The 25,956-nt window shown below is 41.4% G+C and overlaps 2 protein-coding genes across 4 annotated transcripts in view; one reads left to right on the forward strand and one right to left on the reverse strand.

Moving 5' to 3' along the window:
• ZNF2 (zinc finger protein 2) overlaps positions 1-9,275 on the reverse strand; it is a 44,709-nt gene extending 35,434 nt beyond the window's left edge. The window contains exon 1 of the mRNA XM_033401918.2: positions 9,111-9,275. Within this exon, the coding sequence (XP_033257809.1) occupies positions 9,111-9,143 (33 nt within the window). The 5' untranslated portion in view covers positions 9,144-9,275. The remainder of the gene's footprint in view (positions 1-9,110) is intronic.
• Positions 9,276-9,366: 91 nt separating this feature from the next.
• The window catches only part of MRPS5 (mitochondrial ribosomal protein S5), a 36,993-nt gene continuing 20,403 nt past the window's right edge, over positions 9,367-25,956 (forward strand). Inside the window, exons 1-7 of one of the 3 annotated variants that reach the window (XM_033401924.2) lie at positions 9,367-9,564; positions 12,867-12,947; positions 15,480-15,617; positions 19,485-19,610; positions 21,401-21,634; positions 23,584-23,618; positions 25,169-25,259. In XM_033401924.2, coding sequence (XP_033257815.1) covers positions 9,507-9,564; positions 12,867-12,947; positions 15,480-15,617; positions 19,485-19,610; positions 21,401-21,634; positions 23,584-23,618; positions 25,169-25,259 — 763 coding nt within the window. In that variant the 5' untranslated portion in view covers positions 9,367-9,506. Of the gene's footprint in view, positions 9,565-12,866; positions 12,948-15,479; positions 15,618-19,484; positions 19,611-21,400; positions 21,635-23,583; positions 23,619-25,168; positions 25,260-25,956 lie in introns of those variants that run through there. The other 2 variants (XM_004277800.3, XM_033401925.2) reach the window with 2 other exon arrangements.

Below are 25,956 nucleotides of genomic sequence, written 5' to 3' on the forward strand. Positions count from 1 at the left end.
CACCAGCCTGGAATGCCCCCTCCACTGTCTAAAGCCTAATAATCAGTCAGAACCCTGTTCAAAGGTCCACTCCTTAGGGAATAATTCTCTTGAACACTGATGAGAAGTCAGGTCTTATTCATTTGCAATTGTAAAAGCATTTGTTGTATCCATAAGTATTTAAAAATGAACATATAGATAGGGATAGTTCTTATCACTGCCTTGATCTATTTAAGTCACGGGTTGTTTATCATCTTGCCACTTTGTCTCCTGAACCAGATTATCAGCTGCTTCAGGTCATTTCTCACACTTCCTCTCAGAAATGAGCACCCAGTAGGTCCTCACTAACCACGTATTAATTTGAAAAACAACTTGTATTGCCCAAGTTTTCTCAGTGCTCTGACTGCATAGTTTCTACTAGATGAAAATCTTTCCTTCTAGAACACTACCAATCAAATATTTTCTTAGAAAAATACTACATTGTTCCTGTAATTATTTTTCAATTTCAAATATAGATTAGCATTGTTCCATCTTTTGGGGTTGTTGTATGCGTATATGAAAATTCACTGCTATTTTATTTTGTAGCATTACAATGACTTCTCATTCCAGCTACCCAGAGGTGGGCCAAACTTCACAGGTTAAGGAAACAGTCACCCACAAGACTGCTCTCACTTCAGACACCAGCCATGAATTGGGGGTCCCTAGGTCACCCTTCTGACCATCTGGCTACAAATTTGGGAGTTCCCACTACTCTTTCAGACTTGGTAATTCTATATATATAACTACTCTCAGAACTCAAAAAAGTGCTGTATTTGTTATGATAATTTTATTATAGCAAAAGGATACAAATCAAAATCAGCCTAAGGAAGAGACACATAGGGTAAGGTTTGGGAACAGCACAAATGTGAGGCTTCCCCAGGAACACATTACCCTTCTGGCATATTGATGTGTAACAATAATACATAGAGTGCTTCCAGGCCAGGAAACTCACCTGAGCTTCATTGCCCAGAATTTTATTGGGGTTTCATTACGCTGGCGTGATCAATTGACCACACAGTTGAATTCCATCTCCAGTGCCCTCCACCCCCAGGTTGGGCTGATACCATGTGGCTCAAGCCCCAACCCTCTAATCACTTGGTTGATCTGTCAGGCATGGCCAGTCCCCATCTTGAGTCATCTCATTTGAGTAAACTAGGGGCCAACCACGAGTCACTTCATTAGCATAAACTATCAGATATGGTCCTTGGGGGGGTCACTATGAATAACAGAGATATCCTATCACTCAGGAAGTTCCAAGGATTTAGAGGTTACCTCCTAACACACATTCAAATCAATGTAAAAATGCTGGGCTTCCCTGGTGGCGCAGTGGTTGAGAGTCCGCCTGCCGATGCAGGGGACATGGGTTTGTGGCCCGGTCCGGGAAGATCCCACATGCCGCGGAGCGCCTGGGCCCATGAGCCGTGGCCGCTGAGCCTGCGCATCCGGAGCCTGTGCTCCGCAACGGGAGAGGCCACAACAGTGAGAGGCCCGCGTACCGCAAAAAAAAAAAAAAAAAAAAAAAAAAAAAGCTTCTTCAGTTATTATTCAAATAAGTCATAAACATAAAGACTGTACTTTAAACATTCCTCATCAAATAATTGCAATATACCACTTCTGCTTGCAGACCACTGGCAAGAACTTAGACATAGGACTATGGCTGATGGCAAGGGAGGCTGGAAATGGAAGTTTTTGTCCTGGGCAGCAATGGGGCCAACGAAAATTGGGGGATTCTATTACTAAGGAAGAAGAGGAGGATGGATATTGACAAATGACCAGGAATCTGTGCCTGAAGACCCCAATACTTCAAAGTCATTTGGGAATGAGATCATATCTACGATCCTCTCTGGGTCTCAGTCTTCTCCTCTGTAAGATGAAGGGCTTTGCACTTGTGGAAATAAATGAAGACTACCCAAATGAGAAGAAACAGGCTGTTTATTCAGAGCTTGCCATAGCAAAGGATCAGCCACTATCACCTGCACCTGGCAGAGACCCAAAGGCATGAAGGGATTAAGAAAGCTTTACGATGAGAAGAAAAAAAGTGAAAGCTTCAGGTATGCCCTGACTGGAAGTTGTCGGCATGGGAAAACTGGAGGGGGGCTAAGTCGGAGCAGGATATCTTATGTGATTGGTTTGGGCAGCATATTTGGTTTTCTATGGTTGGTTCTAAGTTGGAAGTGAGGGCAAAGAATAGGGGGGAAGTAGCATTCATTTGGCTGTTCTGAGCTGATTGCTGCAGAGGCTGTGGTTTGGCTTCCAGGCTGGTTGCTGCAAAGGTGTGGGACAGAGTTCTATTGTCATATAAGGTGTATCCATTGTCCACTGGTATATTTAGTCCCTCAGTTCTCCCTTTTGGTCACTTTCTTGCTTGAGAGAGGTTGACCAATTCAGAGATGCTAGAGAGCCAGATCTTTACGGAGGACTGTTTGGTTGTCTCCATAGTAAACTTATCATGAGATCTTTTTGATCTTTTTGTTGTATCATCATGGCAATCAGATCTGATGAGAGAGAAGCTGTGCAGAAGCATTGAGCCAAGTAGTGTTTTCTTTCAGGTGATGTACTGCCTGTTCTACCATGCCTGTTTCATTGAGCCAACTATAGCAATGGCATAGATGCCCCCATGATCAGTCAGTAAGAAGTTTAGTGCAAAGCAATCGCCCATAACTACTTGAGCCAATGAGCTGAGACAAATCTACAGATCTTCAGTCTAGGGAAGAGGTGATGTCATAACTTGTGGCAGTTAGTGAGTGATAGGTCTCTTATAGTCTTTTTGTCTCCCACCATTGGAAATACTGCTCTGATTGTTCACATAAACAATGAGTCAGCAATTCCCCAAGGCAGAGTGTATGAATAATTAAGGGTGGCCGCATTTTGGAGCTCTTGCCTGGGTTGGAATTTCCAGCACTGGTGATGTATAAAGTTAGGATTTCTATATACAGACAGTTTTGGGATGCTATTCCTAAAGTGCATGAATTTTTAGTCTGCGGAAAACGAGACCTGTTGACCTGGTTACAAAGGAAGTAGAATCCAGTAAGGGCACATAGAGATCCAGGAAAAAAGTTGTTCATGACATGAGATTGGAGCCAAAGCCACCCTTAGGCAGCTTTGCTATATATTTAGCTCTGCTATATACTTGGATCCCTTTACTGTCTTCCAGCTGATAAGTAACTGGCCTACTACCCTAATGAAGGTTGTTGAATTCGAATTCAGAATTACCTGGATTCTGATCAACAGATTGTGATAACTGGCTCTTTTTCTGGGAGAGTGGGACACTAGCAAAGTCACAGGTTGCTTTGTTTAAGGTCATTTGTCCCTGTAGGTGCTAATGGAAAAACCACTGGCTTTAATTCTCTATAGTCTCATTTGGTGAGACCAGAACCGTTCATATATATTTATCATGATGGTCTGCCAATGGATGGCATATCCAGCAGTTGGTGAGATTTAGAGCAGTGGCTACTATTTAGGATAATCTAAGAATGGCATTAGAATGCGTACGCTCTGGGGACTTCCCTGGCGGTCCATTGGTTAAGACTTTGCCTTCCAGCGCAGGGGGTGTGGGTTCAATCCCTGGTTGGGAAGCTAAGATCCCACATGCCAAAAGACCAAAACATAAAACAGAAGCAATATTGTAACAAATTCAATAAAAGACTTTAAAAAAAAAAGAATGAGTACGCTCTGACCTAACAATTATAATGAAGAGGGAAGAAAAGAGAAAACGGGTCGTTATGGGTGGATGACAACCAGGAATCAATAGAAATGAGAAGAGTAACTATAAGCAAGCAGATGAAAAACAAAACAAGACTATTTTTGAAGTATAGTTGATACAGTATTGTGTTAGGCAAAACAGGGCTTTGACACAGGTCTTGGTCTGACATCTTGGGCAGAAGCTATCTGTCACCTGAAGTCATCTGTTTATTCCAAAGGTCTTTGGTCAGCTGTATGCTTCTGAAGACCAGCTGCTTCTAGAGCATCTGGGAGAATCCTCAGTTTGAAGTCCTCTACTGGAATAGGCTTCCAGTTGTGTCAATTCGGAAATTCTTCTTTAGTTGTAAAATATGTATTGAAGAATTGACCCCCTGGAGTTTCACTGCTGTATTTGTTAACAGTACCCGATAAGGTTCTATACAATAAGGTTCAAGAACAATTTTTCTCTGATGTCTCAGACAAAAATCTCATGGTTGAAGATCACCAAGAAGCTATTTAGGAAGATGCTGGGGGAAGATGTCCTTAACCTGCTGATGATAGGACTGGGTAGAGTACATGAATCCCTTGTAATATTTTGCCATGTCTGCACGCAGCAGGGTAGAGTCTAGTATTGGAAGTGGAATCTCTAAATAAATGGGTTCAGTTCTTAGATAACTGATGTATCCCCAAGGGAGTGAACCATACGGCCATAAGGGCTTCTGGGAGTACCCTTGGCCAGGGAGCTAAAGGGTTTCTGAGATTTTTGCTAATTTTAAGTTAAGGATGTCACTGATTCCTGTAAAGTGTGTGCTTTGATCACCTGATATAAAAAATGGGATGTGATAGGTTGGATACACAAAACCAAGCAGCTTTTAGTAAGGACTATAGCTTTTCATAGCAGCTAAATGCTTCAGTCCATCATAAAAATAGACATATTAAAAACTAAAACATTCCCATTTCATGAAGGGTAGGAGCTGGATAAAATCCATCTGAAGGTGTCCAAGGATCTTGGAGGCTTTGGTTCCAGGCCATGTCCCACCTTTAGTTTTGTCAAGATTATGATTATAGGTGACATGTGACCTAAAAATAACCTGTTAAAAAGTTTTCTTTTTAAAGTTTATTTACCAATGTTAATTTAAGATTGTAACCAATTTGTATCATGATGTGTAGTTTCATGGAAAAATTCAGCTGTCATCTGAAATCATCCGGCACCACCAAGTGGCCACCTTGGGAGCACCAGTGATGATCTGAGTGAAGGTTACATTTTTTAACATTCTTCTTTTTCAGAGTCAGGGGCTAAACATTGATATTCTATAGTGGCCTCTCTGAATTCCTCCAGAGATTTATCCTTTGAGGGTTTAGTTAGGAACCTCACCTGGGTTAAGGCTGCTTGTTTGGCCTAATGATCTGCTAGTGCATTTCCTTTCACTTCCATATTATCTCTTTTATATGTGCCTCAGCCCTTATAATAGCCACCTCTCTAGGAAACAGGAGTGAATCCGTAAGTTCTTGTTGTCCGTTTTTGATGGGGATTCTAGGAGAGGTTAGGAAACCTTCTTTGTTTCAAAGCATCTCAAAGTCATGTTCTGATCTCAAGCATACCTCCTATCTGTGTACGCGCTTACCCTCTGGTCTTTGGCCAGTCGACTAACTGTATAGAGTAAGTGCAATAAGTTCTGCCATCTGGGCTGACTGTAACTCAGGTAGAAAGGACTACATTCTAAAGAGAACTTAAATTAGTGACACCATATCCTTCTTGATAACCTTTGGTTTCATATTTGAGATATGCTTCATCAACAAAAAAATATTAGTTCAGAATTCTTAATTGGAGTCTCTGGTAAATCTGAGCAAGGTACAGAAAGTTTCCTAACTAAGGTAAGACAATCATGAGATTCTCCTTCTGTTAGGGGCAGGAGTGTGGCAGGGTTCAGGGTGCTGCAGTAGTGAACAGAAATGTGAGAGGGAGAGAGTAACAGAATATAACATAATAAGATGTTAATTAGGAGGCTGACAGTGTAAACTCTCTCTTTTCACAGATGACATGATCTGATATGTAGAAAATCCTAAGAAATACACTAAAAACCTATTGGAATAAATGAATTCAGCAAAGTTCCTGGATACAATCAGATCAATATACAAAAATCAATAATATTTCCATACATGATCCATAAAAGAAACAAACCGATAAACTGGACTTCATCAAAACTGAAACTTTTTGCTTGGTGAAAGACCCTATTAAGAGGATGAAAAGACAGGCTACAGGCTGGGAGAAAATATTTGCAGACAACTTATTTCGGAATGTACTCCCATCTAGAATATACAAAGAACTCTCAAAACTCAATAGTAAAAGAAACCAAGCAATCCAACTAGAGAGTGAGCAAACATTTCACCAAAGAGGACATACAGATGGCAAACAAGCACGTGAAAAGACATTCAAACATCATTACCTATTAGGGAAATGTAAATTAAAACCATGATGATTTATCACTACTCAGCTATTAGAACAGCTTAAAAAAGTGTTTTTTAAGTGACAATTCTAAATGCTAGTGAGGATCAGAGGAAGTAGATCTCACACATTGCTGGTGGAAATATAAAATGGTACGGCCACTATGAAAGAGTTTGGCTGGGCTTCCCCGGTGGTGCAGTGGTTGGGAGTCCGCCTGCCGATGCAGGGGACGCGGGTTCGTGCACCGGTCCGGGAAGATCCCACATGCCGCGGAGCGGCTGGGCCCGTGAGCCATGGCCGCTGGGCCTGCGCTTCCGGAGCCTGTGCTCCGCAATGGGAGAGGCCACAACGGTGAGAGGCCCGCGTACCGTAAAAAAAAAAAAAAAAAAAAAAAAAAAAGAGTTTGGCTGTTCTTAAAAAACAAAACATACCTTTACCATGCAATCTCACTGCTTGGCATTCATTCCAGAGAAATGAAAGCTTATGCCCACACAAAAACATGTACATGATGGGCATATACCTCTAAGTATTGAAAGCAGGGACCTGAAAATCTATTTGTACCCCATGTTCATAGCAGTATTATTCACAATAGCAAAAAGGTAGAAGCAACCCAACTGTCCATTGGCAGATGGATAAACAAAATACAGTATATACATACAATGGAATATTATTCAGCCTTTAAAAAGGAAGGAAATTCTGACACATGCTACACAAGGATGAACCTTGAGGACATTATGTTAAGTGAAATAAGCCAATCACAAAAGGACAAACACTGTATGATTCTACTTATAGGAGATAGTTAATCAAATTCATAGAGACAGAAAATAGAATGGTGGTTGCCAGAGACTGGCGAGAGAAAGGAATAGGGAGTTTCTGTTTTGCAAGATGAAAAGAGTTCTGGAGATGGATGGTAGCGATGGTTGCCAACAATATGAATGGACTCAATGCTCTGAACTGTACACTTAAAAATAGTTAAGATGGTAAATTTTATGTTACGTGTATTTTAGCACAATTTGAAAATTTTTAAATGTCAAAAAATGCACATGAATATTCACAGCAGCTTTGTTTGGAACAGCCAAAAATTGGAGAAAAACTAGCTATCCTACAATGATGAATGGTGGAACAAAAGGAAGAAACTATTGATGCATTCAACAACTTGGATGTACATCAATGGTATTATGCTAAGTGAAAAAAGCCAATCTCTCTATTCCATTTATATAACATTCTCAAAATGACAGCATTTTAGATATAGAGAACATACTAGTGGTTGCCAAGGGTTAGGGATGGTTGGGGAAGACAGAAGAGGGAGAATGTGACTCTAAAGAGAAAGCACAAGGGATCTTTGTGATGATAGTTCTGTATCGTGATTGTGGTGGTTACAGAAATCTACACGTGATAAAAATTGTATAGAACTACACACCACCCCCAAGAATGCATGTAAACTGATAAAATCCAAATGAACTCTGTGAATTGTATCAATGTGTACAACGGTTTTGATACTGTATTATAGTTATACAGTTGACCCTTGAACAACATGGGTTTGGACTGCATGAGTCTGCTTATATGCAAATTTTTTTTCCATAAATACTGCTGTACTACATGATATGCGATTGGTTAAATCCATGGATGCAACAGTACGAATTCAGAGGGCCAACTATGGGACCTGATCACCCATGGATTTTGGTATCCTTGGAGCCAATCCTCTGTGGATACTGAGAGATGACTGTATAAGATGTCACGATTGGGAAAAACTGGGTGAGGGGTGCATGGGACCTTTCTGTCCTATTTTTGCAGCTCCCTATAAGTCTGTAATTATTTCAAAATGACAAGTTAGAAAAAACAAACAAACCAGAACTTGACTGGTTGGCCATGGGCCAGCAAGTTCCCTTGTGACCTGAGCTGTCCATCATGAACTGGGTGCCATCTGACCCACCAAGCCATAAAGCTGGGCACACAGCAGCACGCCACCATCAAGTGGAAGTGGTATATATGAAGCTGCGCTCAAGCAGATCCTGGAGGCACAAGAAATTGATTTCCTCATGACCGTGGCCTCTACTCTTGCGACATTATCTTCTCTCTCCAACCCCTACCTACAGCTTCACGGTAACCTCCCTCTGACCAGTTGCCTGAAGAGGAAAACTCTTGGGTTCTGCATGGTATGCATCACCTAAAAGGACACAGCTGCACAACATCTCCCTTTGGGAAGGCTCTGCGGGACAGTGATGAAGGGAAATCCTCTCAGTGGGCAGAAATTTGAGCAGTGCACCTCGTTGTTCATTTTGCCTGATGAGAAGCACAGAGCCATACTTTTTCATGCGCTGTGGCTAATGGCTTGGCTGGATGGTCAGGTACTTGAAAGGAGTATGATTAGAAAATTCAAGGAAGCCTGACAAGGAGTCTGGGGAGAGGTGTGTAGACAGACTTCTCTAATTTGGCACAGAATGTTAAGATAATTATGTTCCATATGAATGCTTACCAAAGGGTGCCCTCCACAGAGGAGGATTTTAATGAGGTGGACAGAATAACCAACCTGTGAATGTCAGTCAGCCTCCTTCCACAGAAATGGACTCAAGAACAAAGCACTAGGGATGGAGGTTACGTTTGCGTTCAGCAACATGGACTTCCACTCACCAGGGCCAATCGGGCTCCAGCCACTGCTTGGTGCGCAATAGTCCAACAGCAGAGACCAACACTGAGCCCCCATTATGACACTACTTCACGAGGATTAGCCAGCTATCTGGTTGCAGATTGATTACATCGGGCCAGTTCTATCATGGAAGGAGCAGCACCTTGTTCTGACTGGAACAGACACTCTGGATATGGATTTGTCTTCATTGCCCGCAATGCTTCTCCCAAAACAACTATCCAGAGCTTTGCTGGAGTTGGGTATGAATAGCTTTTTCATTCTCCTATTTATTTCCCCCCCTCGGACCTTCACTGAGACCCTCTCCGTGCTCGTCTGTACCTCGCACTTCTGGTTGGGAAGAGTCCGCAGCATCAGCTCCGTTCCAAGGGAGGAGGATGTCACCGGCTCGCGGTCCCGCCGCCCTGTAGATCCCGACGGTGCCGCCGGGTCTCTGAAGAGAACACCGAGAGGCAGCCCCGGCCACACCGGCAGCCAGCCCAAGCCCCGCCCCTGGGTCCTAACGCGAGGTCCCCCGCGGGGGCTGTCCGAGGCTGCGCCGTACTCATCCTACTTTGCTTCCCGTCCAGACAACCCCTCACTCGGGCCTGCGTTGCGGGGCGGCCCCCTGGCCTCGGAAATTCAGTCTCGGGCCGAGGTCCGCGGCCGTTGGACGAGGAGCAGTCGCGGCAGGCGGTGGGAAGGCTGCCCGGACGGAGGCGCTCGTGGGTCTCCACCATGGCGGCGACGGTGCGCGCTGCGGGGATTCTCCCTGTGCTGTGTGGCGCGCCGGCGGGTGAGAGCCAGGACGCTGGGAGCAGGGGCTCAGAGCGCGGCGGGAGTGGGGGTTCGCCCAGGGCTTGCAGACACCCGGGTGGAAAGAAGCGAGAAGCCGCAGCCCCGGCCTCTCACGCCCGGCTCTTGTCCCGCTGGGACCTGCTGTGTGACCTTGTGCGCGTCCGCATCCTCTCTGGGTCGCAGGGCCCGGGTCTGTAAATTGAGGGTGGACTGGACGCGGTCCAGAGTCTCTTCCAGTTCACCAGGCCGCTCGTGCATGCTCGGTTAAAAGGGGCAGGGTAGTGGCAGGCGAGCATCGCCTTCCCCGCGGGCGTGATTCACAGGTTCATTTGGTGATGTTGATGTGGGGTTCGAGGTGGATGGCGGCCAGCTCGAAAGGGAAATAGGCTGCCCTCCAGCTTGAGTCGGATAGGATTAGTGTCAGTTATTTTAGATTCCGGGCTGATCAGTGCCCTTTATTAAAAACAAGGATGTTTGGAATGTCAGTAGTTTTGCTCTTATTGTCCTCCCCCACCCCTAGTTGGTTGTTTGCAGCCCGAGGAAAGGCAATCTGCTATCCTCCAGCCTGATGTTTATCTCTAGGCACCACTTCGTAATTAATTTGACCTCTATTCGCTCTATTTTATTATAAACCCACAATCCAACATTCGTAATTCCGAAATCCAAAGATCTGTAAAAATCGAAAAGTTCTTTTTAGTAACTCATTTTGTCGGGAAACTTGACCTGCAATCGTTTGTAGGAAAATCTGACCTGAGCATTTTTTACTTTTGTTTATGTTGTGACCACCTCCTCCTTTTCCAAAGCCCCGATCAAATAGCACTTAGCATGTGTAGCTTTCTTTCATGAGCTCTTACGTGTAGCAGGGACTGTCTTAAACTCTTTATGCTTTTTTCCTCGCTTCATCTTCACAATGCCTGTATGAGATAGATGCCCTTATTATTCCCCTTTTACAGATGAAGGAATTAAGGCACACAGAGGTTGAGAAACTTGTTCAAAGTTAGCCTGGGAGGATGTCAGGTTTTTGCACCCACACCACCTGGCTCCAGAGCCTCTTTATTTCCTTCCTTCTTTTTTTTTTTTTTCTTTTTCTAGTGTATGAACTTTTTTTTGGTAGTGGCTTTATTGGGATGTAATTTACGTACCACAGGATTCATCTTCTTAAAGTATACAGTTCAGTGGGTTTTAGTGTATTCACAGAGCTGTGCAACCATCACACAGTCAATTTTAGAACATTTTCATCACCCCAAAAAGAAACCCTGTACTCTTAGCTAGCATCCCCCCAGCCCCCCATTGCCCCCAGCCCTGGGCAACCACTAATTTACTTTTTTCTCTATAGTTTGCATGTTCTAGACATTTCGTATAGATGGAATCAAGTAATACGCGGTCTTTTGTGACTGGCTTCTTTCACTTAGCATCATGTTTTCCAGATTTGTCCATGTTGTAGCATAAATCAGTACTTAATTCCTTTTTACGGCTGAATAATATTCTGTTGTGTGTATATACCACATTTTGTTTATCTATTGAGCATTTGGGTAGTTTGTACCTTTTGGCTATTACGCCTAACGTGGCTGTAAATGTTTGTGTGCAGTGTTTTTGTATGTACTTATATTTTCATTTCTCATGTGTATACACCTTGGAGTGGAATTGCTGGATCAAACGGCGACTCCATGTTTCACTTTTTGAGGAACTGCTAGACTGTTGTCTAAAGTAGCTGCACCTTTTTACATTCCCACCAGCATGAGGATTTTTATTTCTCCACATCCTTGTCAACACTTGTTATTTTCTGTCTTTTTGACTGTAGTCATCCTAGTGGGTGTGAAGTGGTATCAATTTGTGGTTTTGATTTGCATTTCCCTGATGGCTAATGAACGTCTTTTTTTGTGCTTCTTGGCCATTCCTATATGTTCTTTGGAGAAATGTCTGTTCTAATATATATCCATTTTTAAACTGGGCTGTCTTTTTATTAGTGAATTGTAAGAGTTCTTTATATTTTCTAGATACAAGTCCCTTGTCAGATAAGTGATTTGTAAAATTTTCTCCCCATCTGTGTTGTCTTTTCATTTTCTTGATAGTGTCCTTTGAAACACAAAAGTTTTAAATTTGGATAATGTCTGATTTACCTGTTTTTGGTTTTTGTTGCTTATGCTTTTAGTGTCATATCTAAGAAACCATTGCAAAATCCAAGGTCATAATTATTTACCCTTATGTTTTATTCTAAAGGTTTTATAGTTTTTGCTCTTACCTTTAGGTCTTTGATCCATTTTGAGTTAAGTTTTATGTATGGTATAAGTAGGGCTCCAACTTCATTCTTTCTGCATGTGAATACTCAGTTGTCCCAGCATCATTTGTTGGAAAGATTATTCTTTCTCCACTGGTTTTTCTTGGCGCCTTTTTCAAAAATTAGTGTCCAGTGAATGTTGTCAGAGCCTGTTCTGAAGTACTGTACTGTGTGAAGTGATACACCGTATAGTTACAGCCTGGCGCTGCAGGAGCTCCTGATGAAAGAGGGGAGCAGAGTGCTGTGGGAATTGGGGAGCCTTCACCGAGAGGTGGTGTTTCAGGCAAACCAGGAGAACGTGTCAGAGACACAGTAAAGGATTCAAGAGCTGAGTGTGTTCCATACTGACTGCGAGTCTGGTGTGGCCAGAGGGGGATGGAGAGGAGAGTGGTGGAGATGAGGCTGACGTGGAAGGTTGGGGCCAAGCCGCAGCCCTGTAGGTGATGCTGAGGAGTTTTGAATTTGTTCTGCAGATAGTAGGGAGCCAAAGAATGATATATCAGGGCTGTGCGGTGACTAGACTTGTAGTTTTAGAAAGGCCTGCCTGTTACCAAAGGGAAAAGGGGAGGGGGGTAAATTAGGAGTTTGAAATAAGCAAAAAAAAAAAAAAAGAGAGAGAGAGAGAAAAGGGCCTGCTTGACAGCAGATGGTGAATTAGAGGGAGACTGGAGGCAGACTGGAGACCTGTTAGGAGACTGTCAACAGGAGACTGTCCTTACCCCGTGGCTGAGGGATGGAGCTTGAACAAAGAGGGGCGGTGAGACTGTAGGAGGGTGTGTAGCTGAGAGGTGGATTGATTTTTGAGGAGAATCTCTAGGGCTTGGTAACAGGTCAGATGTGAGAGTGAAGGAGCCGATGTGATGTGATTTCATTTACTTGGGCAAGTGGTCATGGAGCCCAGAAATTACTCATTTACTTGTCTTGATTCTTTTATTCTATAGATAATACTATTCTTTAGGTGTTAAAAAATGTTTCTTTTCATGTAGAAATGGATCTTAATTTTTTTTTTTTTTAATTTATAGGTCATCTATGGTCCAGGCAGCTTTACCTAAACAGCTTTCCAGCAGCTTCCATTTTGGCATTGAAGACTGTTCCCAGCAATGGTGAGATTTATTTATCTAACTACCTTTTCTTATAAGAGCTAGTGTTAAGAGTACTTTATGTAGTTTTTTAAAAATGTAGAGGAATGAAGTACATTCTTTGTAATAGAAATGGATAAGGTCTAAAGAGTATTTTTCAATTTTTTAATGATTACAGCTGTTATAATTCAAGGCTTTAAAAAATAATAGCCATGATTTATTGAGTAATGACTGTGTCAGGTTAATAGTATGTTATCTTGGTTAATCCTCACACCAGTTTTTATGAGGAGTTGTTATTCCCATTTTACAGATGCTGAAGAGAGTCTCTGAGAGGCTAAGTGACTTGCTTTAAGGTCACACAGCCAGTAATGGCAGGACTGGGTCCTGAGCTGTCTTGGATACTGTGATGTGTTCTGGAAACACCGTGTTTGTAGAAGGGGTGGGGAGAGTGCTGACTGGTGGAATGACTGCACAGTTCTCGGCTCCTCCACTTTCTGCCTGTGCGACCATGAACTAATGACACCACACCCCTTGGACCCTCAGTTTCCTCTTCTATAAAATGAGGATGGTAGTTCCTACTTTAAAGATTGTTATCTTGAAACATTGTACTTCCGAAGAGTACTAAAAGGTTTATATCTTAAAACCACTTCCCAGGGCTTCCCTGGTGGCACAGTGATTGAGAGTCCACCTGCCGATGCAGGGGACACGGGTTCATGCCCCAGTCCAAGAAGATCCCACATGCTCACGTACCGCAAAAAAAAAAAAACAAAAAAAACCCACCACTTCCCTTTTCTAGGCCTTCTCATCTTCCAGTGACACTTTAACTTCCATCTGGTTATATTTCTAAACAGATAGTGTATATACTTGTTCTTTTCTCTGTTAACGTCGTTATGCTAATTGAAGATTTAATTAGACACCATCCCTGCTTTTTCTGAGCATAGTTGTAAGCACAGTTTTGGTCGAATCTGTAGGCAGTTATGTATATGTTCTTCACAGCCGAGCTAGGTAGTACAGTTGACCCTGTACAACCAGAATGGGTTTAAACTGCACGGGTCCAATTATATGTGGATTTTTTTCAAGAAATAAGTACTACAGTACCATGCAATTCGAGGTTGGTTGAATCCAAGGATGTGGAATCGCAGATAGGGAAGGCCAACTATATGTTATACGTGGATTTTTAACTGGCGGGGGGGGGGGTCAGTGCCCATCACCCTCACGCTGTTTAAGGGTCAGCTGTATTCTCTTATTATGTTTCCTTTCTCCTACAACATTTTCTTTTCCCTAGAGTTAGTAATTGCCTTGTTTTTAAAAAATTGCTTTGTATTCTTTGTACCTGTTGCAGTATTTTCCTAAAGGCTGCAACAGATTGGTCAGAAATAGCAATAATTTTTCTAAAATCCCTGAAACACATCACTCATTAACCAGTTTGATTTAATAGAAGAGATTTAAATTAGAAGGAAGAAATTCTTCATGGTGAAAACTGTTAAACACTGAAGTGAAACCTTCAAGGGCAGACTCTGTCTTTGAAGAAGTCCACCCAAGGGAGCTTCCTGGGCTTGGCCCTCTGTGGACTCCATGCTATTCCTGAGATGGAGACTTCATGGTCTGAAATTTATAAGCATTCAAAGGATCAGAGCAAAATTGTTAATTGATCATTAGTGGATGATAATCTGTAATTGGACTTCAAATGTGATTTAGCATGAGCTGCTGCCACCTCCTGTTTTAAAAAGCACAATGCAATTTGAGCAAACAGTTGTAGCAACAGTACATTGAAAGAGATTATTTCTGAAGTCTGAAGTTGATTTCTTTCTATTTTTGACAGTTGGACCTTTGTAGGCTAACTACATTATTATTTGTGAATAGTATTTTGGTCTTTAGAAAAAGATTAAAGAATTCTAAATTTGATGGTAGTGATTTTTACACTCTTAAAGTATGTCAAGGATTGTAGTTCTAAACTACAAGAATAAATTCATGTGCACTTGATATTTTGTTGAAGATTGAGAAGGTTACAAGGAAAACTAAAATGTGTCCAACATAATGGGATTTAGAATGATTATTGAAGATCTGAATATATTTAAAATGAAAAGCCAGTATTTTCTGTTTACTTTTAATTGAGTAATTTACAAAGTAAGCTAATAGGTCCAGAGAGACCTCACTATGTCATCTGAGCCAGCCTCCAGAAGTTTTATCTTTTAAAGAGAGACTGTCCTCGAAATATGATTCTTAGGGCTTCCCTGGTGGCACAGTGGTTGAGAGTCCGCCTGCCGACGCAGGGGACACGGGTTTGTGCCCCAGTCCGGGAAGATCCCACATGCCACGGAGTGGCTTGGCCCATGAGCCATGGCCGCTGGGCCTGTGCGTCCGGAGCCTGTGCTCCGCAACGGGAGAGGCCACAACAGTGAGAGGCCGTGTACCGCAAAAAAAAAAAAAAAAGATTCTTAAAAGTTCAGGATTTTAGTGACTTATTTTTATTAGTAACAGTTAATTTTTTGGTGCTGGCAGTGTTTCTCCATAGGTGTGGAGCATCTAACAAAGTTTTATTCCATCTACCTGCAGGCTGTTTGTCATCTCCAGGAACCAGAGACAACCGTCATTTTATCAGCTTGACCCGTGCGCTACAGACACAGTGCTGTATTTCTTCTCCCAGTAACTTGATGGGCCAACAGTATAGATTCTATAGTTTCTTCACTAAATGTACGTAGACTGGCCACAAACTTCCCATTTCATGAAACAGGAAAATAAAAGGTGGATTTGTATCTTAATTTTTCTTCTTTTTCTTTTTCCTCCTTAAATGAACTACCACTTCAGAGATTAACATATGATGTACAGGCGTACCTCATTTTAATGTATTAATGATGATGTACAGGCGTACCTCATTTTATTGCACTTCACTGTATTGGGCTTTGTGGATATTGCGTTTTTGACATATTTAAGGTTTGTGGCAACCTGTGTTGAACAAATCTATCTGCAGCATTTTTTCCAACAGCATTTGTGTGTTGTCTCTGTGTCATATTTTGGTAATTCTTGCAATATCTCAGACTTTTTAGTTATTATTATATTTGATATGGTGATATGTGATCAGTGGTCTTTGATGTTGCTACTATGACTGGCTGAAGATTAGCATTTTTTAGCAGTAGAGTATTTTTTATGTTATTTTTGAATATTTTTAAAATTAAAGTATATATATTGTTGTTTTAGACATAATGCTATTGCATGCTTAAGACTGCAGTATAGTATAAACATAACTTTTATAGGCACTGGGAAACCAGAAAATTTGTGTGACTCACTTTATTGTGATGTTTGCTTCGTCACAGTGGTCTGGAACCAAACCCACAATGTCTCCAAGGTGTGCCTGTGCTATTCAAATAAAAATGTTCCTCCACGTACCTCCTAGAATTATCTTACATGCTACCAGTTGTACTATACACACTTTTGGGAGCACTAGTTTACTTTAATCCCCTCATTTGGGGCACCTGAGGTCTAAAGGACCTGTGGAATCCCTGGAATTCCAGGATGGAATTGTGGCCCAAATCCCTGCTGATTTAGATTCACACCAAGAATATACTCAAAATCTGTTTTCAGCTGCACTTTAGTTGAGGAGATAGGACTAATCAGGAAAAGTTAATTTTAAGGAGATGTTGTTTTACTAATATTACTCCTACCTGAGATAGTATTTGAGAGTCCAGTCTGAACTGAAATTAGCTTGTAAGAAATGGAGATTGAATCTACAATTCAGCATTAGGCAAATTAAAAGAAATTAGGATTATAAAGCCAATTCATTTTAGACTATTTGGTAAATACAGAATCAAAAAGCAAAAAATCACTTGTAATCCTACTACCCTGAAATCCTGGATTTGCTGCTATTTTCATACAGCAGTACGCTATACATTTTCCCATGACAGTACATGGGCTTCTCCAGTGCAGTGTCATAACTGTAGAATATTTCATTGTGTGGGTACAGATCACTTTAATTTGGATTAAATTAAATAATGACCTACTAGGTCATTTGTGTAGCTATGCAGAAAAGAGGACCAGATGTTGGGGAATTGCAAGTAACACAGTCTTCCTTGTATCAGAGGATTTTGGTGTAAAGAGAAAAGAGAGGTGGGTAGAGTTGGAGCCATGAGGCTCTTGGTGCCCCCAGCCCCAGTGTTTTCTGAGAGCTGACTTTGTGCTTTGATTGTGGTGGTTGTGGGGTGTTGGGCGGGTGTATATCAGACTTACAGCCCCAGTGTTTTCTAAGAGCTGACTTTGTGCTTCGATGGTGGTGGTTGGGGGGTGTTGGGCGGGTGTATATCAGACTTACAGGCCTTTTTAAAAATAGTCTTTTCCCTGCCCTGAAAGGCCTTTTCTCTAACTCTTCTTGTTCTAGAGGTGCCCCTTGCCCTCTGAGACCACTCACACCTGCCTCTGACTCTCCATTAGCCTCCCTTCTTCCTCAGTCATAGGACTCTGTACCCTTATGAGTTTATTGCTCCCAAGTCAGGGCGGGGTGGGGGTGAACTCAGTTGAAACCAGCATGGGGCTAGTTTTTGCTGTTTTAATAGGAACTAGTCTTTGATTTTCTAAATCTCTTCCAATAAATAAAGAAAACCATAATTTTTTCAAAACTCATTAAGATTTCCTAAAAACGTTTAACATTGTATTTGTAAATCTATCCCTCTGCCATAGAGGGTCCACCATTAAATGGTGGAGTCTTTTAAATCTTCGTCTTAATATTGTTTCTTTTAAAATTGAATCCCTTTTAGTCTTAATGAGTGATTTGCTTATTCTGATTCTAAGAGAAACTGTAATTGATTGACCTCCTTATGCCTCCATTAAAAGTGCTCTCGCTGTGAACTTTCAAGTTTTTGATGGCATTTATAGATACCATCATTTTTAAGCAATTAGGAAAGAAAAGCAGTCTTTAGTGAGAGTTTAGTTTGAGGTTGGTAATTTTATTTCAAACCTGTGGTTCTTTTAAACGAATCAGTGTCAGCCTAAAGTTTGAAGTTAACCCTTTGCTTTGATCAGGGATACACAAAGCAGCATGTGATGTGGAAGCTTACTTACTTTTGTGAGCTTCAGTCATGCAGATCATCTGTAATAATACATTTGTATTTTTAAAAACAGGGTACTGTATAGCTATAAAGCATTAAAAAATATTATAAATCCAAAGCATTTCTCCCTTTTCATGTTATCTACCCAAAGGATCAAGGTGTAAGGCCTTTCAGGAGGCTAGCAGGTAGAACTTTCATTTTTATTATTTTAAAAAATTTTTATTGGAGTATAGTTGCTTTACAATGTTGTGTTAGTTTCTACTGTACAGCAGACTGAATCAGCTATATGTATAATATATATCCCCTCTTTTTGGGATTTCCTTCCTATATAGGTCCCCACAGAGCATTGAGTAGAGTTCCCTGAGCTATACAGTAGGTTCTCATTAGTTATCTGTTTTATGCATAGTATCAATAGTGTATATATAGTGTATATATGTCAATCCCAATCTCCCAATTCATCCCACCCACCCCCTCTTACCCCCTTGGTATGGTAGAACTTTTAAAGCTTAAGGGCTCAGAAGAGGAGAATGAAGATACTCATTTGAGTTCTAGAATATGTTTAATATTTCAGGCATGTAGATATATGTATCTTAGATTTTTGACTAGTACAACATTTGTATGGCTCTGATTCTTTATTAAATTGGTAATGGAACAATCTGTGGTCATAAAATCAATTGGTGATACTGTGAAAGGTAGAAGTCCTTGTGAAGACAATTTAAATCTAATAAACAACATAGCTAGCTAAACAACATAGACCAATAAAATTCAGAAGTGGTCAAAAGTAAAGAATCTGAATATTCCACAAGTACAAAGGGGAAAATACTGCTTGCAATTTATGATAGAAAAAGATCTGGGGACCCTGGAAACTCACAAATGGAAATAAATCAGCAGTGTCAGGGTCTATATATAAAGAAAAAGACAACAACAATGATTTAAGAAATACACACATACACATGCAGGTATTAACTATCAGACCTCTACACACTCATTCTTTTGCAAGTATTGGTTAGGCTATAATCAGAGTTGAAGGTGAATTTGGGCATCTCATTTTGAAGGATATACAGAGATGTTTAGGGCATTTACAGAATAGAGCAAACAATCCAAATTATTAAGATTTTGGGGTTCAAATTGCAGTGTTGGTACTTTGGGCTAAGAGATCTGTATTTTGGAAGTCTAGTTACTGATTATCTCAATAGTTATAATGGAGGCAAGAGGGCAGGGAAGAGACCAGTCACACAGTTGTTAAAATGTCTGGGAGACAAATCTACTGGAAAGTAACAGGGATTGAAATATGGTTGTCTTTTGTGGGGGAAGGCCATATTCTGTAAAAGGAGTAGAATCGCTTCCTCTTGGGCTTTCCAAATGTAACCATGTGATGTGTACAAAGAATGTTTCAATTTTGCTTTCATTGCCGTAATGATATGTGACCCGACTTCTTCCAGCCTTTTGTATTCAACAGGAATAAATCAATAGACCGTAAATCATTTCTTGAAGAAATTTTTTAAAACCTATTTCTTTATAGTGACAGCAGATGAGCTGTGGAAAGGTGCCTTAGCAGAGTCTGGTGCCGGAACAAGAAAAGGAAGAGGCAAAAGAACTAAGAAAAAGAAAAGAAAAGATTTGAACAGGGGTCAGATCATCGGTGAAGGTAAACTTATTTATAAAAACAGCTAATGTGCTTTCTAAGATTTTTTCTCCAAAATTTTATAGATATTTTACAAACTAGAAGCATAAAACATTTCTCATGAAGGGCATTAGGTTCTGTGATTTTAGGGTCCAGCCAAATGGCTTATTGCCCCATGATTCAGGGAAAGGAAAATCCCATAGAAAGGGATTCATTCATTTAGTTATTCATTCAACAAGCCTTAAATGCCCTTGTGTGGCATCTGCTGCAAAAGTCCCTATCCTCAAAGAACTTACGATTCAGAGGTAGAAGGTGGAATAACTGAAGAACTGGCTTAACTTTCTCTCTGAAGGGCCAGGTAGTAAATACTTTTTTAGCCTTATGGGCCACATGGCCTCTGTTCCAACTATTCAACTCTGCTGTTGTAGCACAAGAACAGTCATAGACAATACATAACCAAATGGGCATACCTGTGTTCCAATAAAACTTTATTTACAAAAATAAGTGGTGGGCTAGGGCTTCCCTGGTGGGGCAGTGGTTAAGAATCCGCCTGCCAATGCAGGGAACACGGGTTTGAGCCCTGGTCTGGGAAGATCCCACATGCTGCGGAGCAGCTAAGCCCGTGCGCCACAACTACTGAGCCTGCGCTCTAGAGCCTGCGAGCCTAGAGCCCGTGCTCCGCGACAAGAGTAGGCACCGGAATAAGAAGCCCACGCACCGCAACGAAGAGTAGCCCCTGCTCGCCACAACTAGAGGAAGCCCGCACGCAGCAACAAAGACCTAACACAGCCAAAAATAAATAAATAAATAAATAAATTTATTAAAAATAAAAAAAAGTGGTGGAGTAGATTTGGATTGTGGGCCTTTGCCAACTTCTGGAACACATGATTGTTTATACTTGTGTTTTTTAAAGAATAAAAATAGTATACTTGAATCAACATTCTTTACTGTGGTTGCTGACAAATTATCTTTGATAGTAATAGCCTTTTGCATGTAAAGAAAACACCTTTCACTGCACTTGTAGCTGTTGCATGTCTACTTGGATGTTTTTCTCCATGACTTACCTTATATCTTTTTTATTTATTTATTTTTTTAACATTTTAAACAATCATATATGTATACTTTCTCAATAAAAAAAATTTCTCAATAAAAAAAAATAGAGAAACCTAAAGTCCCCCTTGATGCCTTTTTTATCTCCCCCAATCCCAGTTGCCTCCCCTAAGGAAACCACTGATTTCATTTTGATGTGTTTCCTTCTGACATTTTCTAATGCTTTTATATATATAAATACCCTAAAAGGAGTATATATTTTCTTTTAAAAATAATTAGATTATGTCATATGGTACATATTGTCTTATTTGCTTTTTTTCACTCAATAATAGGTCTTGGAAATTGTTCTACATCAGAACCTATAGCGCTAACTTATTCTTTGAATTTAGTATAGAGTATTTCATAGGTTGGATATGCCGTAGTTCATTTTACTGTTCCAATATTGCTGGACATATTTAGATTGTTTCTGTTTTTTGCCTTTACAAATAACACTTCAGTGGACATCCTTGTCCAAGCACACATATGCCTCATACCTGCATGGGAGTGTTTTTCTAGGCAATACCAGTAAGTAGAATTACTAGCTGTTACGGTAGGTATGTTTAAAATTTTAATGAACAATGCCAAGTGGCCTGTAGAGTGATTATGTTAGCTTAAGCTCCCACCAGCGGTATCATTATCTATATACACATTGCCTGGCATTTTAATACTCAAGAAATGAATGCTTTTAAAAAAATCCTTATTTATGTATGTTTTTAAACCTTCAGGGCGTTATGGCTTCCTATGGCCTGGTCTGAATGTCCCTCTTATGAGAAATGGAGCTGTGCAGACCATTGCCCAAAGAAGCAAGGAAGAGCAGGAGAAGGTAGAGGCGGATATGGTCCGGCAGAGAGAAGAGTGGGACTGGAAGAGGAAGATGAAGGTTAAACGGGAGCGAGGATGGAGCGGAAACACATGGGGAGGCGTCAGTCTCGGCCCCCCTGACCCTGGTCCCAACGGAGGTAGCAGAGTCCTGGTTTTGCTTACATTGTGACAGAGAGAGCACTCCTATTTCTGGAATTCTTTGATATGATTTTATTTACTCTGTTTAGATTGCCTTCTTCCTAAAAAGGATTTGAGCATCATTGAAATAACTTCACATTATTACCCAAATGTATTTTATGGAGCACTAGAGGCCTATGAGCCAAGAAGTATTCCACAAATAGGGGGCAAAGCACTGGGTTCTGGTGTCTTTACTGTGTGGCTTCTCAGAGCATTTGAACTTGGTGGTGTGCATATGGCTCTATATAAGTCATCTGTAGGATGCAGTTTCCCAAATGCTGCTGGTCATTGGGTACGGAGCAGCATGGCTTGGGAGTGCTGTTTTGATAACAGAAGAAACCAAATAGTTGTCATTAAGCTTCATAAAAGTACACATGAAATAAAAGTTGATAATATTTATCAGACTAAATTAGAAAACAAAGTCATCTCCCCACTGCTTCCTGAGTACGTAAAGAAGTAAAAATCATCTGAAATATTCATTCTTGTCAATGAATAGGAGATGAAGAAATAGACAAGGGTTCCGCTGCTTTCTTTAGTTCGGCTCAAAGAGGAGACGAGAGGTTGAGGTGGAGAGACTCAGGCCAGCATGCTTAGGACTGAGCAGAATGCTTCCACTGGGAGAATGAAGATACGGGAGGGAGAGAAAAAACCCATAAACTTAAGTCCCTAGGGAGGGCCCAGATTTAGAGTGTAGATAAATGGACGAACTTGTGATGGGAGAAAGGGCAGGGGACAGAGCCGGGTACGCTGTGTTGTTGGTAGTGGAAGGAGGGGGTGGGGCCTGTGTCAATGCTGTCTCTCTGGAGCCTTCAGTTAGTCTGTGAGGAGGAGATGGGCGTGGATGAGCACGGCCACCAGAATATTTTGATGAAAAGGTAGGGTATCTGGGACGGGCCTCAGAATTATCCAGTGGAGTGGGACTTGGACAGTTTAGAGGAAAGAAGATAGGCTGTGAGTTGATAATCATTGAAGCTAGCTAATGGTACATAAGCTCACGTTTTACTGTTTTTTGGGGTGTTTTTTTGCCTATGAATGTAAATTTTCTTTAGTAAAAAGTCATTAACAATAAAAGAACACAGAGAGTGTTTGAAATGGCTGCTGTGGTGAGAGGAGAGAGACCTAACTAAAAGGATGTAAAAGGCCAGCAGGCAGCAGGGAGGACTTGACTGAGTTGGAGACCATGAGTCTTTCGTGGCCCACGTGTGTCCCATGCTTTGACTTCTCTACAGCAGCGCCTGGCAGGTCAGGTGTGCCCAGACAGCGGCATTGATTCCATCCTGGATAGTGTGGTGGAGAGGGGAAGAGGTGAGGGAGCTGAGGACATTCACAAGACCTGGTGGAAGTGCTGGACTGTGGTGTCTTGACTGAGTGGGAGAGACTGGAAGACCAGAGGGGTGATGGGGAAGGGGAACAGTGGTCAAGAGTCTGGAGGTGCTGGGAAGCCCCAAGGACCATCACCTTTCAGTCACTGAGTGAGAGCTGGAGAGGTGGGAGGGTGCAGTCAGGGAGATAGTGGTCGAGTTTATGAATTTAGTGGTAGAACAGTTTCTGGTGATGATGGAGGACCACGGTGTTGCTTTGATAGTGGCACCAAAATATCTGAGATTCTTTCTTAGTTAAAAGTCAGTGTTGGGGCTTCCCTGGTGGCGCAGTGGTTGAGAGTCCGCCTGCCGATGCAGGGGACACGGGTTCGTGCCCCGGTCCGGGAAGATCCCACATGCCGCGGAGCGGCTGGGCCCGTGAGCCATGGCCGCTGAGCCTGCGCATCCGGAGCCTGTGCTCTGCAACGGGAGAGGCCACAGCAGTGAGAGGCCCGCGTACCGCAAAACAAAAAAAAACCAAAAAAAACTTTCATACACTAATTATATAGACACATTTATCTGTATACCTGTTTCTTTTCTCCCTACAGAAACATATGATGATTTCGATACCAGAATACTTGAGGTGGGCATGCTGAATTAAATACCCAGTTAAGCCTTCGGAGAAGTTGGGATGGATGGAGTGGGGTGGGTGGAGAGGGTAAGAGGAACAGTGAGGAAAAGCCTTTGATGCATGACTTTTTCTGAGCTACAGAGCTGCTTTGGGTAAGGAAATAATGAAACTTTAATTTCAGTTACTTGATCATATTGGGTTTTCTGACTGCTGCCCTTCTGGGGGGGCCACCCATTAAGGTCTCAAGACAAAGCAACTTCAGTGTTATTGTAGGTAACAGAATTTGGAGATTGCATTTAAATTTCCTCCTTCTTAAAGCAAAGGTTGCAGTAGCAATTTCTCCTTGAATTCGGTGTATCTGACGCTCAGTTCAGCGGGCAGAGATTGAGGGGAGCCATGGGGAAGGGTAGAAAGCTTGGAGTTACTGTGTATGTCCAGCTCTTGGTGGGGAAATGATCTGCTGGGCTGCTTGTAGGCCCTTGAAACTGAAGCCTGTATCAGGTAAATTGCAATCACTCTTTCCAGGGTGTTTCCTAAAATAGTCAACTTCCCTTTGAGCTAGTGCTGCATACTTAGTGTTAAATGCCATATGCAATAATCATGTATTGAGTTTGTGATTGAATGTGTATATTGTTTCTTCAATATCAGTTGCATTACAGAGTTTAAGATATATTTACAAGTATTTTAAGTCTTTGGGTCCTAGCTTACACCCTTTTGAAATTAATTCCTTTGAAGAACTCTTGTCTGTGTGGGTGATTTCCTGTAGGATTATCCACAGGAGTGGGCTTGAGCCCCCTTTTCTTACCTTATGGGAAAGGGGCTGCCATGTAAGCAGTTTAGTTAACGTTTCATAGTTCTTGGTAAATTTATAAATATGCCAAAAAAATGCAGATTTTCTTGTAGTTCATAATAAGCAGGTATTTCCAAATTTTCTATTTTCAGTTGAGCCTAACCCATAGAGATCCAGTCCTGTGCTAATTATTTCTATACACTGCATTTTATCATTTCTAAGATGCACATTTTTTCATATTTTAACATCTGTGATACTGGGATGTGATTGATTGACTGATTGATTGATTTTTGGCTGCTCCCCGCAGCTGGTTATATCTTAGTCCCCTGACCGGGGATGGAACCCAGGCCCCAGCAGTGAGAGCGCCAAGTCCTAACCACTCAACCTCCAGGGAATTCGAAGGCTGTGCTTTTATAATCAGTTAGTTATAAACTGTGTCAGAGTTTAATCGGCAACTTTTTATCTTTCTTGTGGTGCGTTCATTAAAATAGGGTGCATTGAGTTTTACAGTTTCACATCCTTTAAAAGGTTTCTCAGTCAAACTTTCTAACAAGCCTGTGAAATAAGAAGAGAAAGTCTTACTTCCGTTTTACTCCTGAAGAAACAGTCCAGATGGAGGTTTCCCATTGGAGACAGTGTGCTGTTGGTGCTCGTGGGATTGAGGGATGATGTGTGTATTCACCACGTGTGTGTGTGTGTGTGAGGAGGTCACTCCAGTTCCCTACTTCAGAATTTTCTTAAGGTGTAATATTTATGAAACATTTTCTTTTAGGTGAGGAATGTTTTCAACATGACAGCAAAAGAGGGAAGAAAGAGATCAGTCCGTGTCCTGGTCGCTGTGGGGAATGGCAGAGGAGCTGCAGGTGAATGGAGCTGTGATCATATACGGAGAGCTGGTGGTGGAGGGACAGCTGTGGCCTGGGCTCAGCCGTGGAGTCAGTGGGTTCAGGCTTTTTTGGCTAATTACATCTTTCAGCGGCTTGGGCTCACAAACTTTGTGGTAAACCCATATAATCCCTTAGAGTCAAAAGAAGGATCTTCCTACATCTGCCTTTTTCCATGAAGACAATTAATATTTTAAAAGGCTTAAGACACTATTGTTTATGTATAATAGTGAAAAACAAGGGGGGGGTGGACACTAAATGTTCCACAGTAGGGACACAGTTACAAGAAGAGTATAGCTATACATTGTAATAGTCTATAGCCATTAAAGAATTATGGAAAATTACTTACAAAATAATGGTAAGTCAAATGAACAGAGAAACAAAAACCCACTTCATATAGAACTGTATAATATAATCCCAGTTTTTTAAAAGTATGTTTATATGCAAAGAAAAGACTGGAAGGATTGGAAGGATATACACTGAAAAGATTAAAAATATTTAATTAGTATGTTTGCCAGTCATTTAAATTTCTTCATGATACTTCTCTCTAAAGTTTCCATAGTGAACATCTGTTTTTGAAATGTATACATGAATACATTTCAAAAGGGAAAGAAAAGTGGAAAGAAAAATGGAAAACTGCCTATTTAAATCCATACTGACACTTTCAAAACAATTA

Source organism: Orcinus orca, chromosome 13 (genome assembly GCF_937001465.1).
Source record: "Orcinus orca chromosome 13, mOrcOrc1.1, whole genome shotgun sequence".
NCBI classification, from domain to species: domain Eukaryota; kingdom Metazoa; phylum Chordata; class Mammalia; order Artiodactyla; family Delphinidae; genus Orcinus; species Orcinus orca.